Source organism: Sparus aurata, chromosome 19, assembly GCF_900880675.1.
Source record: "Sparus aurata chromosome 19, fSpaAur1.1, whole genome shotgun sequence".
Classification (NCBI taxonomy): Eukaryota; Metazoa; Chordata; class Actinopteri; order Spariformes; family Sparidae; genus Sparus; species Sparus aurata.
Window position 1 is genome coordinate 23,545,674 of NC_044205.1, and position 14,127 is coordinate 23,559,800.

Consider the following 14,127-nt stretch of genomic DNA (forward strand, 5'->3'; position numbering starts at 1 on the left):
TTTTTCCTGTGCACTACTTTTGTCATCTTCATTTGAAAAAAAAATCACCATTTGCATTTGTACTTTGTCATCAAGAGGCACATGAAGCAAGCCTTTTTTTTCAGGAGCGTGCTTTAATTCCAGAGAAGGCTGCAAAAGATCAAGAGCCAAATCAAGAGACGCTATTACTCCAAAAAAAATGTTTTTTCTCAGATCAAAATTCCAAATCAAACAACAGCTATGTGCTTAAAAAATGATCTAATGAACTAGGCGCTTACAAAAACAGACAGTATTTGTAAGGCAATAAAGAATTCTACTTGCAATGTAAAAAATGTACAACATCCAGCACGACTACATCTAAATCTCAGCACTATCACACCGAGGGGAAACCAGTTTACTGCAAAGCCATCAGCCCCAGCGGTGTTTGCAGCATTTAAAATCCTCATTGTGGCTCTTAAGAGCGGAGGCTTTGATGAGCTTTTTGTCTAACATATGCAGATGAATGGAAATAGATTCAAGAACTCATCAAACACAGTTCATTTGAATGTAGCTACTGTCAATTGCTTTTAGGTGAGCAAATTGCCTCAGGCCTCACATCGAGCGAGCGGGCGCTGCGGTCGTGTACCGCTGCCACAGAAAAGTTGTGTAAATGTTTTAAAATGAAGCTCCTATTCGGCCAGTGGCGACTGACCGAGACGAGGGGTGATTAGTGAATGCTTGGGATGCAAAATGTCATACTTTTTTACGCATTTCTTTAAACTTTGACTCACTGTGGAAGTCATTTGACTCACATTAGTTATCAGCATGAAGTGTGGTCCTAAAAACAGACAGTTTACTACAGCAGTGGAGACACATAGATGTCTAAATGTCGCATCCTACAAAGGTTGCTGCCATTTTTGACAACTTCTTTCTTCTCCTCTCTACATTTTATGTATTTTTATTTTTGCGGTATTGCACGCCGCTTTGCCGTCAGCACAAGACTGATTTTGACATCAATCATCACACGTGGCAGATGTAAGCAAGAAGAAATGACGTAAAAAGATGTAACAAGATATAAACAGACAGAGAAGGAGATTGTAATAAGGAGAGAAGTCGTGTTAGTGGCTCGTATGTGCAGAGACTGTTTTTTTTATTTTCTATAGTTTTTGCTGTGCTAAGGACGCTTCACCAACCGAAAATGACGCTATTTGACGTCCTGGGAATCAGACCCAACAACCAACTAACTTTCTGGTCCATTTACAAACAGCTTGGATAAATAATACTGATTCTACCTCGAAGTTTAACAGTCTTTGAATTCTATTGACATGAGCTTAAGTTGGCTTTGCGCAGAAATGGCCGGTAGAAATGTCCTTCAGAGGGGAGACTTTGATACTTTCAGTACATTTCAGAGCCTGTACTTTATACTTTCACTTGAGTAAAGAACTTGAATCAGTTCTTCTACTTTTACCAGACTCTTTATTTACACAACTACTTGCATGTGTGCACTTTTGACAGCTGGGAAATAGCTTGTTTTGCGTAAACTGTAAAAATGTGACATCTACACAGGGTATAGCCGTCACTGACTCTACATGCAAACATTTGGATCTACTTGTACATTTCAAGGGATGAGGAGTGAGTTAGGGTGTCTAGACTGGTAAAATAACACTTGATACGAACTTCATGGAAATGTGTTAATTACCTCACTGAAAGAAAAAGAACTGTAAAAGGTTAGGACTCCCATCTTTCACGACAGAAATGCAGAGACACAAAGAGAGAGAGACGAGGACAAAAGGAGACAAAACAAGGTAAGAACAGAAGAAACTATAATTACAGTTAACAAAAGAGCAGAAATGAAAAACACCGTGGACACAAAGAGAAGGTGAACTGTTATAAAAGAGTGGTTTTTGGATTAAGGAAGTGAAAAAAAGATAGACAACTTTTCAGGTGAAGTTTCTCGATGTAGAAGATAATACAGCCGTGATGCAGACGGCGCTGTAGGTACCTTGGCGAAGGTGATGGTGCGTGTCGGCGTCCGCGGGCTCCGCAACGTGTTTACGCCTTTACCCTTGGTGTGGGCAAGGTTGCCTGCGAAATAAAACAAAGGGAGGATGAGAGTCGGGAAACAAGAACTGCCCGGACGCCTCAGAGGAGAGTGAGTCACACAGAATCAGGGCTGCATGCATGTTTTTTATCAGTCGGGGTAAATTAATTACGAAATTGAGATAAAGCAGAAAATCAGCCAAAAAGTCAGAAAATGATCTGCTTCATACAATCGACAGAGGAGTTCAGGAGTCTTTCTCTTTTCACATGAGCATACTGTCGATTAGCAGTGAAGCAGCGGCGCTCGATACGACAGCTTCAAGACTACTTTAAGAGAGTGATTATGTGATTATTGGCTTTGTGATTCGATTATGACAGAGCTGGCAGCCCGCTCTGCCAATTCTCGCTGCCAAGGTCGGCTTATTACAACAAAAGTCTGGCAGGCGAGAGAGGAAAGCCTGGTCAGAATAAGGAACAATAGCTTTTGTGTTTCTTACAAAACTGTTTATTAAAAGTTGGCAAACAAAACACCTGTCTTATTCTTCTTCCTAGCTTCCAAGTAGCAACTCTTTCTGCTTCTTTACCTGTTTTGGTGAGCGGGTGTGTGACAAGTTTGCGCGTGAGCTCGTTTTCCGACGACCTCAGCAGCAGCACGATGTCGGCCGGTAGCATGTCCCTGTTCTTGGCCAAGAAGCCGGCCGCGTTGTAAATCACCTTGGAATTTGGGAGAGAGGGAAAATACTTGTGTGAAGGCCAACGTGCACCAAGTAACCTCAGTTTAAAGCAAAACTTCTGCGCGTTCTGTGCATTTTTTTTTAGATCAAATATCGATTACCTTTCCAGCGTAGTGATGAATACCGAAGCCGAGGTCAACCCTCTTTGGTCTCCAGAAGCTTTTGGTCTTCAGGTTGTCGTCAAATTTCTCTAAAACGTCCAAGAAAACATTGTAATATATCACAATATGTCCTGTAGCACCAGATCAATCTCATACAGTATATTAAGTTATCATCTTAAAGTGATTATATACATCTTGAACATAAAATGCATAAATGTTCACTTTCTGATTGCTCTGCCAAAGGGGATTAAACTTTGTTCAGCCACTCTGAGACGGTGAAACTTTCAGGTTCAGGGCTGGAAAGCGGTGCAAAACATTGAAGGAAATGGGAAAAACGATTGGTTGTTACTGAGGAAGAACTCGCAGTGAAGATACTGACCTACGAGGGTCTGATCGGTGGCCTGCGGGAAGCGACTCTCCTCGTCCAGCAGTGAAAGCATCCCCATGGGCTTCTGCAAAAACAGGTCCAGGAGGGGCCGGTTGTCCTCGTACTCAATCATCCGAGCGTCCACCTCCTCGTTCAGGTACTCGTCCTGCACAGAAATGTCAGACCAATCTGTTCATTCCCATATTGTTGTTGTTGTTCCCTATTATTAGATCATAAATAATCCTGGAGGGCTCAATCGGCTCCACCAAGGCCTGAAAAGACACCTTGTTACAATCATCAGATCAAAATGTGTCCAATGCACTTTTAAAACGAATAACATGTCCATTAGTGTTCATTGGTCTTTCTGATCCGTACCAAGTAGCAACTGTTAGCATGATAAAACATAAAACAACAGCATTGTCAGTAAGCGCATCTAAGCCTCACTGATCTGCGAGCATGGCTTTACAATGTTCACTCTTATTTGATGAATAATAACAAGTTTAACTGAATTACTATAAAGCACAAAATATCTTAATCTTTCTTTAATGCTGTACATGTCTGATGGTCGATCGTGTCGTTGTAATTAGCGAAGGATGTTCGGTCTAATTAATATTCTGAGTCCGTAGTTTTGGGACATGAACCATCTGAAGCATCACTGTTATCAATGGAAAGTGACAGTTTAATTTTAAAGCTTCAGTCCGTCATTCAAAAGAGCTCTTTTATTCAGATAATATATCCACATTAAAGCCAACATGGTTAAAACTTACACTAAAATAACATGTTCTAGTGTTGAAATGTCAGACCAGCGTTGTGAAGTCAGATGTCGCTCTCGTCTTGTTCTGTAGTTTCACTTTGTCGACTGTTTTTTCTAGTTTTGCTCTGACTTGATGCATGCATGTCAGGAGTATCACGTGTACCTTTAAATCCACTTCCTACTCCAACCTGTACATTTCTGCTCTCTTATCTTTACAATGTCGTTTTCGAAGCCTAAACTTTAGAGCGACAGTGACACGCGAGGGATAAACCGGCCATCAGCCGACCAATAACAAGCCAAAACCAATGCCAGGATTTGTCGCCTCTCTTTGTACTGACATTTGATCCGGAGGGCGAAGTGAGCTAAGACCTCCACTGTACACTCGGCTAACCTGATCACATCAGGTTGACTGACTCTCAGAGCTGCTAGCGTGACTCAGCAACATTACCGGGGACTTCTATTCCGACGAGAAAAAGGACAAAATGGGAGCAAACGACATCAAATCAGCCGGCTCATTCTGGCGTGACCTGCACACTGTGAAGCAAACGAGCCACGTCAGCAGATCTGCAGGGATGCAGACATATTGTGGCGATATGAACAAGTGTAAACATGTATGGAAACATGTACGGGAACAGGGCGGTAAATCTGCTTTAGCTCACAAGTGATGGGACAAGTTCGGCGATTCTTCTTCATCTCACAGCCGACTACAATTCCCTTATGCTCTCTATATATGTTGGCAGTATAGGACAATGTATTTCTGGGCCGGCTGCCAACAATCCCCAAGAGTGAGATTAAGTCAAACGTTAACTGTCTTCAACTCTTAATTGACCCTCGTTTAGGATGATTTATAGCTCCTCTCCATGGGTGAGACCAAATCATTTAACATTAGCAAACCATTCTCTGCCCCCCCAAGGCAAAACACTCCCGCGAGGCTGCATAAAGGAGAGAATCGCGGACCTCGTTCTCCCCGTAAATAAAGACAGCAGCATATTTTACCCTTGCCATCTTTCTTAAAGCGCAGAGTGACAAATTAAAACATGTTATCACCATTTAGATGGAAATGAGGTAGTAGAAGGGGAAGAAAAGCATACAAAGTGCTCTCCAGGACGGATTCAAGCGCTCAGGAAACAGTCTTTGAATTCAGTGATAGTTTAAAGGTGGATGTTGGTCTTCACCTGTTCCCAAGCGAATATGTGCTGGTTGAAGTAAAACTGGATCTGCTCATTGGCGATGTTGATGCAAAGCTGCTCGAAGGAGTTCTTCTTGAAGTTCTCGAAGCCGAAGATGTCCAGGATGCCGATGTTCAAGCCCTTGTCTTCCTCTCTGGAGGTGAGAGGAAAGAAAACGTCAGTTTATTTAAACACATCTTTTGTCCAGTGTCAATAGTGAGCCAGGAGTTCATTTTGGTTTCTTCTCAAACAGGTTTATTCTATTCAAAACAACAAAAATAAACCTGGAGCAAAGTCTGTGTAAAGACAATTTGGGGTTTTGAGGCTGGAGCCACTTGTCCTCACTCGAGATTTGAGAATAAATTGTCATTATAATCTGTCTAAAACAAAAGATGGATTGAAGTCAAATGCTGCTCATGTGAAGGAAGCTAGCGATAGCAGTAGCATCACTCCAGCCATGTTAGTGGGTCTGAAACCCTGTACCCAGGTTGTGCTTTCAGCTAAATGCTAATGCTAGCTTTGCCAACATGCTCACAGTGACAGTGCTAACATGCTAATGTGCGGCAGCTGTAACCTGTTTAGAGAGTGTTAACATGCTAACATTTGCGAATTAGCACTGAAGACACATTATAGCTGAGGCTGATGGGAATGTCATTAGTTTGGTTGAACAAATTAATTCCAACTTATCACTAAAGTCATTAGGATTCATCTTCTGGGGACCACGAACACCAAACTATGAATACAACATTTCATAGCTGCCAATACATTTCGCATGGCCATGACTTTCCGCACATTCCTCAGCTTTCACGATGAAAGTCAGTGTGCACAGTGTGTCAACCACACAAATCTGCAAACTTTCTGCGATGACCTCATTCTGCAGTCATGACAGCCAAACACACCACATCACACTTCCTGCTCCTGATCTCACCCTGGGTGGCTGTCGGGCCGCAGCAGCGCGTTGATGCGGTTGACAATCCAGCTGAAGAGGCGGCCATAGAGGGCCTTGCCCATGGCGTCCCTCACCTCCGCCGCCTTTTCCACCGTGTTGGGCCTGACGATGGTTTCTCCCCGGGCCACGACGCAGTGGGAGGTCAGTGCTTCCTGGAGCTCGTCTGAGCGGATGCACAGCAGTGATGCCACTACGGGGGCATTAGATAAGGAACGGGATGAAAGTAAAGCAGAATGAGTGCAAGTGATACACGCAGGGTGTGCAAATGTGCAATGTTAACTGTCCTCATTCAGACTCGAAAATAAGAATAATGTTGAGTTCTGGGTTTAAAAACGAGCAATACTTTTGTGTACATCTATTAAATACAATTGATAAGTCTCCATTATTATCAGAATAGATGTTTGATTTAGAAAGAATAATCAGAGGAAAACAATGTCCTCTATGTTTGGCAACCGTGTTTCTGTAATACTCGGTACTCCGTCTGCACTGATGGGAATTGATTTCAGAAGAATAGTTTAATTTAGAGCAGCCGAGGAAGGAGGCTGAGGATCGGGGGGTGTAGCCGAGGTAATTTAAAATAATATGCGGTTATACATCATCTTATACCAATCGTCTTTCTCTCCTCTCACCGTTCTCCAGGACAGAAATGTTGGAGATGTCACTCTTGTCTGTCTGGTGCTCCGAGGCGACCGGAGAAAATTCGATATCGCCGGAGTTGAGGATGGCTGCCAGAGTGCTGTAAACACTGCCGAGCTCCTGCAAGAAGTGATAGACAGCTATTTACTGTGAAAGAAACCCTGAGAGACAGTATGATGTTACCTTGATATCAAATGACATCAGGCACATCTAACAACCTTGTGCACTGGCTCACCTGAATGGAAGATTTAAAGAGACTGTCTTTAAAAATATGCCTATTTTTCTTCTTTATATATCAATTAATATAACACAGCAGGACTCGGATTGGACAGGACAACATCACAAAGTAGCAGGATGTTATAGAACAGTGAATCATCACTATTGTAGGTATTAAATTCAGATAGCACCTTCTTATCCATCTATCCTTGGATGGTGAGGAATCAGGCTTACATTTGTGAAAAAAACTCCTGCACATTATTCATGATCAGTATCTCAAATGACCCTCAGATTTAAACCTCATGTACAGAATTTGTGCTTTGTAATTATTCCACTGTTGCATGTAAGCGCTATGAAGGCTAATGGTTTGGAGGAGTGGCACTATTTTGCATTTAAGTTTTATTTTGTAGTTACTTTTTATGTTTTTACACTCTTTTTCCCACCTTTTTCCTTATCTATTAGTCCTTTTGTATCAAGTCCACGCGTGTTTGTTTGCACTTCTGCATTTTCACGGCTGCTTTTCGTCATCCTGGCTTGCACTTTGTTTAGTTGTTGCTTTTGTTGTCTTCCTTTTGTATTTTGGAATCTGCTTGTTATTAAAGTTCGCTTTTTGTCGCATCGATCTGCCGAATCGTAACACATGTCAGTCCATTATATTTAAAGTGGCCAAACAAATGTTCCTTTCTTCATAAAAAGACATCAAAATCATAAGAATGGGACAATTTTGGGGGTTTGGCTTTGTGAGCCAGGGCCTCGTCAATTTTAATCATATTTTGCTGGATAAATAAAGGCTTCATTCAAACTTTCTAAATCTGTCCAGTTAATTAAACTGAGGATAATGCGAAAAGAAGAACTCTGCCTGATGGGCAGCTACTGTCTCAAAATAGATCAACCTGAGCGTCCTCATACATACATACACACTCTAATTTCATGCACGACAAGACGTACTGTAGGAGAGAAGGTTGTTCCTTCGCTACTGCCAAGTGATTACAGGATAAGTGCTATTGACGTGCAGATCCCAGAGGCAATCAGTTCTTTTGGCCTCATTAGGCGCCACAATGCCAACAGCTGACTGCCTACATGTGCCTGCAGCATCATGCTCCGTACATTGGATGTGACAGACTCCTAGAAGAGCTTGTGTATTTTTTGAGAGCTCACTGATTTGTATTCTTGTGTACTTAGTTATACACAGACTCCCATGCATTAACAACACAGGAGCGTGACAGCGTGTCTGTATTAATGTCAGGATCAAGACTGTGCAGTTAAACCTCGTGGACAGAACACCTTCAGCTTCGTGCCCGGTGATAAATGCAGTAGTTTGTACCTCCAGGGTGAATCCGATGACTTTGAAGCACTGCTCCACCGCATCAAACTGCTCCTTGTAGAACGTGTTGTTCACTATGTCAGGCCCTAATTTAACGTGCTCGTTCCACAGATACCTGCAGATCAGAATGGAAACACAAAGATCCCCGATTGGGGTCACGGGAGGCAGGAGGCTTGCAGTGTGAGCGTGGGGGAAATAACAGTGTTTAAGAGAGGGGCGAGGGAATGTCAAACCTACTTAGGTGTTTTGCTGTCGGAGAGCTTGTAGTGGGCTAGTTTCTTCCTGTCAGCCAGGCCAGCATAAATGTAGTAGAAGATGTGGAAGTTCCTCTCGCCCCTGTGGAAGCACACACACACTTAATAGGGCAATACATGGAAATACTGCAAGGAAGGAACAAAATGTGCTAATAGCTAACAGACAGGCAGTGACATATGAATCACTAACACCACCGGCGGAGTTGATGCAGAGTTCAAGCCTGTCCATCCAAATAATATCATAGATCTCACTGTTATTCATTCCCCTCCACTGTTGAGGAGATAATGAATGTAAAGTCTTCTGAGGAACATAGGCGTTGATCCCGCTACCTCTCACATGCTAAGCGAGCACTCCACCAGATTTTTCACTCCCCTGATGAGTAATCAAGCTATGAAGGTCAGGCTTTGTTCCATTTTTTCCTTTGCTTTCTAGGAATGATCACAGGCTGAGTAGTCGGCTTAAAAGCCCTTTAAATAAGACGAGGTGGCCGAGTGGTTAAGGCGATGGACTGCTAATCCATTGTGCTCTGCACGCGTGGGTTCGAATCCCATCCTCGTCGCAGTTGGCTCATCTTTAATCTGCCGTGTTATCAATGGAGGTCTTATATCACCCCAACCTGGATGACTGAAAATCTGAGTCACTACATCCCTCGGCATGCTGACGCTTTTGGGCATCAGCTTCACGGTTTCAGTCCCCATCTCCCCACCGGGAAAATAAAGTCTTGAGGAGACGAGATGACAGGCCAGAATCATCCTGCGCTGTTGGATTCCTGTGGCTGCCGAGGCCGGACCACCTGCTACTGTCTGTCCTGCTGTTGCTCCAGTGCAGCTGCCAGAAACACTTTGCCTGCCAATATTTCTAGTCTACCGCAAGACACTGAAGGAGGAGCATAAACTGAAACGTAAAACAAAAAATGCTTGCAATCTATGGAGGGTAGGGATAGATATCACAGCTTTACAGTAAGTAAGATTCCAATCTTTCTATCCCACCACTATCACCATTTTTCACTTCTACACAGGAAAGTAAAGGCTTGTGGAGAATGCGGGCATCGATCCCGCTACCTCTCGCATGCTAAGCGAGCGCTCTACCATTTGAGCTAATTCCCCTGTCGAGAATTGAGCTGCCAAGGCTCTACAACCAGCAGCCCTCCGTTCTAGGGGGACGCACACATGCACTGCACAGTGGACCTGAAGGCAGCGCAGGACGACTAAAGGGAGAGTCAGTGCTGGTCCTTCTGATACACCAGAAACTGTTCCTGCCCAAGCGGATTATGAAGTTTAATGACTACCACTGACATTAATGTTTGTAGAGAGATGCAATCAACAGCTTTTAGTGCTGCAAGTTAATTTGCTTACTGTCTGAACTAGTAACAACACCATGGAGTTGATTCACAGTTCGGTCTGACTGACTGTCCAATTATCGATCCCACTACCTCTCGAATGTGAAGCAAGCGCTCTAACATTTGAGCTAATTCCCCTTGTGAGGGTAAGACTTGTTTCTTACTACATTACACAGCTCCATCGTGCTCGGAGAGAGACAATAGCGGTATTGTGTCTTCTATAGCTCTGCAGCAACTTTCTTAGTTGGAGAATATAACGCTGAAAATGTCAACATGGTAATCTTGGATGCCACTGTGCTAACTTTTCAACAAATGCCATTAAAATGGTCTTCAGATAATCTGCATAATCTAACAAACACATTGGAAAACATGAGGCTTCTGGCAGAGGTTATTAAATATGAATGCATCTCTGAAGCGCACAATTCTTGTTTGCTATCTCCCCCAGTCTGAGTATTCAATGCCGGGCAGAAGAAAAGAGTAGCGACAACACAATGCTCGCAGTTAAATGAAACCCTTTGACCTGTGTGTCTGTTTTCTGATGGTATACTTGAGACTGCCTTTGAAGTTCCACTAAGAATACTTGCGAGACCGCAATCTTTGATCAGACAGGAAATAAGCTAGCTGCTCCACTTGACCCGCTTCGCTCCCCAGACACATGATAAGAAGAAAAAGACAGATTGACTGAAGTGCAGGTTCGAGGCAAAATACCGCCAGATCCAGAAAGGAAAGCGAGACAGAGTCCATTACACACTGATCCCTGGCCAGCAGGACGAAAAATGACCTTCTTGGCAAATGCTCAGAAAACGTACAAACATGTGATTTAAATTCATATGGATCAGATGAACAAATGAAGGTCGTACCAGTAATAAGTATCATGGGGTCGCTTACGTTTGACAGATAGAGCAAAGCAAGAAAGAAGTGATATTTACGCTGCCTGGTGGATGACTCTGGATTTCTCCAGCAGGTACTCGGAGATCTTCGCTCCGGCCACCGTTCCCCCGTTGGTGAACTTCATCTCCAGGTACTTGCCGAAGCGGCTGGAGTTGTCGTTAATGACGGTGCAGGCGTTTCCGAAAGCCTCCACCAGGCTGTTGACCAGCAGGATCTTCTCCTGGAGCGTCCGATTATTGGCCTGAATAAAAACATTATTCCAGTTAGTAACCGGGAAATCAATACAGCGGAAGCAATCACTCTTACGTCGGGAAATGATGCATGATTTCCTGCCGTGCGCCTCTCTGCTCCTGTTTCTGTTACAACTTCTCATTCTTCCACTTATAAATCATCCAAGAAGTGAACTGAATAGAGCCTTTTTTATTCCAGAGGATGGTCAAAGTGCTTTAATGGTGCACGTGAGATATTTGAATTTTCTTGTTTTCACAGTTGATTTCACAGGTTGTTTGTCACATATGTCCTGTCTCTGAAATATTGTTTTGGACTTCTTATAGACCGTTAACCATTTTTTTTTTTTACCTTCTTATCTTCAAAATACGTCCGCTTATTTTTAGTATTTAGTTACTTGTATGTGTGTCCTCTGATTCTGTGTTATTTTAAATAGCTTTTCAACTGTTTTTTTTTGTCATTTTACTGAATAAATATTGGAAACAAACGGCAATCAGATGTTATATTTATGGACATGTATGACTCACCTTTCCAAGAACTGTCAGTTGCTGCACCAGCAGATGAGCCCCCTCTGTTTTCCCGGCTCCACTCTCCCCACTGATCACAATACACTGTACACAGAGAGGCACAAAGATTACAGGGACTCCAGCGAAGACAGCCAGTTATCTCAGAAACCATCAGCACGAGTCAAAACAACTTCCAGCCCTCGGGAGGCTGTAAAATGCTCGAGTGTGATTCCGTGGCAGCATTACCTGGTCTGTGTTGTACGACACCATGGACTGGTAGGCGACGTCAGCCACAGCGAAGATGTGCGGTGGGTTGGCTGTACGCTTAGCGCCGATGTACATCTTAGTGTACTGTGAAGAGAAGAAGGTTCAGAATAAGAAAACATTAAAACATGCACATGAAGCTAATGGATAAAGCCGACATTATGTGGGAGGAATTAATGTTGTCATGAAGAGTTTTTTATGCACCACACACCGATAGAAATGTTTCCTTAGATATACGATAACATTTTTTACACAGGTCCTTGTCATAAGCATTAAGTCTTGCTAACTAACAATATTTACTACATAAATGGTAATAATTGCATAACAGACATGTACAATCAAGTCATTGTCTAACTTTAGATCCGGTAGCTGCAAAAAGCAAAGTTAAATGTTAAAAAGTGCAAAATAAAGAATGTATCTTAACTCTAAAAAGATGTTTTTTGGGGCGCCTGACTCTCCTGAATTTATTTTGGTTTTCCTCTCCTATCCTAGCAGTCGGCATCAAGTGCCATACATCATTTGATTCAGGAGAACCTCAAGCTTCAGTCTATATCATTTAAAGTCCACATTTTTAGCTTTGCTTTATCTGAGAATGGATGCAATCTGATAGTGTTATCACGTTCACTACGGAGTGCCTGGATGCCCAAAAAAGACACGTGTGAAGCCACTGAATAGCTGTGCTTCAAGCGTATGGACTGAAATGAATGGTTTAAAAGTTATTAAACGTTTAAGAACAATAGCTATCATTAGCTGCTGGCAGCTGTCCGGGTCTTTGTGGGTTAATAAAGCAAACAACAAAGCTAATAAAAGGTTCAACAATGATACAATGGGTAAGTTATACTCAGTTATTGTGTTTATTATGCTAATATTATCACTTAAATAGTCTTTTTAATGTAAAATAGTATCTTATAAGGACATATAGGGGCCTTATTACCTGTCACATGAAGGGTTACCATATATATAATGTTTTCATTGTGGGGGCTGAGGAATGAAAAATAGCGACAAACTCGAGGCAAAGAAAAACATGATGATTGGGATGAAAATACAGTCAGTCAGGTGTGAAAGAGGCAGCGGAACAGGGGCAGTGTATGTGTGTGTGTGTGTGTGTGTGTGTGTGTGTGTGTGTGGAAGTGAGGCTAAATGGGATGCAGCCGACTGAAGAGCTGCAGGGGCACTAATGAGATACATTCAGTGCGTTATTGACCAAATGTAAGAGCACAGGTGCGTAAAAAGAAAACACACACACACACACACAACGGCGTATGCGTCCACAGACCTGAGGAGTGTATATCTCCATCTTATGGAAAGGGTTGACGGCGATGAGGATGTCTCCCACATACGTGTAAATCTGATCACGTCCGTAGCGGCTCTGAAGCTGCTCCGTGACCGTGTTCTGGAAGGGAAGAAATAAAGCGACAGGCGTGATTCACACATCCGGTATGAAATGTTTCCTAAACAAATGAACACCTAGATCAGTGTCAGAACCGTATGATGAGACACAGCAGGCCGCGCTTTAGCGTGCGTCCCGCCTCGAGTCGAGGCCTCGTGACGCCTGTTACGTCAATACATTATCTCCATGTCAGGCGGTGATTAATTCTCCTGTCTTCTCACCGCTCACGACAGGTACATCAACAACAGCACTGCCTCTCTCATACCAGCAGAAGTCCTCACAGTGAAGGATGGGTGGAAATATCCGCCGGCAACTGAGACCGATTGTATCATTCAATACGTCAATGCAGCATTCAGATATGATAAATTGCTCTCAGTGTTATTTGTGCAAAAGATGCTGCCGCGCATTTTTCACTACAGTTGTTGAACAGACCGACGTGGATGATCGGTGGGAGAACGATGCAGAACGTCCTGCTGCGACCGGCCTTCAACTGTGTTCATATCAAGGTTTTATAACACAAATAGCATCGGATGCCATCATCACAAGGTATATAATATAATATTCACTCTTCATGTTGGCTGGGAAGACATGAAACTTCAGTGCCAATTACGTCAATATGCAATTTAAACATTCTTCTATCAGACATCAGACTGTCGACCTTCTTACCTCGTCCAGAACTTCGAGGGTGGCGAGGTCTTCCACCTCGTCTGCGTCGGTCTGCGTCTTCATGTGGCCTCCTCTTTTAGTGTGGATACGTTCATGCCTACAACTCACACAAACACACAACCAAGTCTCTCACTGAGCATCGCACGTAACGTCCTGTAACGTTCTCCACACGACAACGTAAGTAATCTGAATTCAAACTCAGTACATCATGAACACATACTGTAGCATCACACTGTGCTGCCTATGGTGCTCCCTTCACTTCAAACAAACCTGAAATATCTTGTAAACCTTGTAAATATCATCAAAGCTTCAGCTAGATAAACATCTAGAGCATTAATGT

At 43.0% G+C, this 14,127-nt stretch overlaps 1 protein-coding gene and 2 non-coding genes across 5 annotated transcripts in view; 1 reads left to right on the forward strand and 2 right to left on the reverse strand.

The window, feature by feature from the left end:
• myo3a (myosin IIIA) overlaps positions 1–14,127 on the reverse strand; it is a 66,444-nt gene that overhangs the window by 15,835 nt on the left and 36,482 nt on the right. For 2 of the 3 annotated variants that reach the window (XM_030397471.1, XM_030397470.1), the window contains 15 exons: positions 13,788–13,884; positions 13,008–13,124; positions 11,714–11,818; positions 11,489–11,572; positions 10,772–10,974; positions 8,486–8,584; positions 8,249–8,363; positions 6,702–6,828; positions 6,052–6,262; positions 5,130–5,277; positions 3,213–3,366; positions 2,834–2,922; positions 2,583–2,712; positions 1,961–2,043; positions 1,658–1,699 (listed from right to left, as the gene is read on the reverse strand). In XM_030397471.1, the coding sequence (XP_030253331.1) occupies positions 1,658–1,699; positions 1,961–2,043; positions 2,583–2,712; positions 2,834–2,922; positions 3,213–3,366; positions 5,130–5,277; positions 6,052–6,262; positions 6,702–6,828; positions 8,249–8,363; positions 8,486–8,584; positions 10,772–10,974; positions 11,489–11,572; positions 11,714–11,818; positions 13,008–13,124; positions 13,788–13,884 (1,804 nt within the window). Of the gene's footprint in view, positions 1–48; positions 130–1,657; positions 1,700–1,960; positions 2,044–2,582; positions 2,713–2,833; positions 2,923–3,212; positions 3,367–5,129; positions 5,278–6,051; positions 6,263–6,701; positions 6,829–8,248; positions 8,364–8,485; positions 8,585–10,771; positions 10,975–11,488; positions 11,573–11,713; positions 11,819–13,007; positions 13,125–13,787; positions 13,885–14,127 lie in introns of all 3 variants that reach the window. The other variant, XM_030397469.1, reaches the window with a different exon arrangement.
• trnas-gcu (transfer RNA serine (anticodon GCU)) lies at positions 8,981–9,062 on the forward strand. Its single transcript has one exon. It is a non-coding gene; the product is annotated as a tRNA-Ser (tRNA).
• On the reverse strand, positions 9,537–9,609 carry trnaa-agc (transfer RNA alanine (anticodon AGC)). The gene has a single exon. It is a non-coding gene; the product is annotated as a tRNA-Ala (tRNA).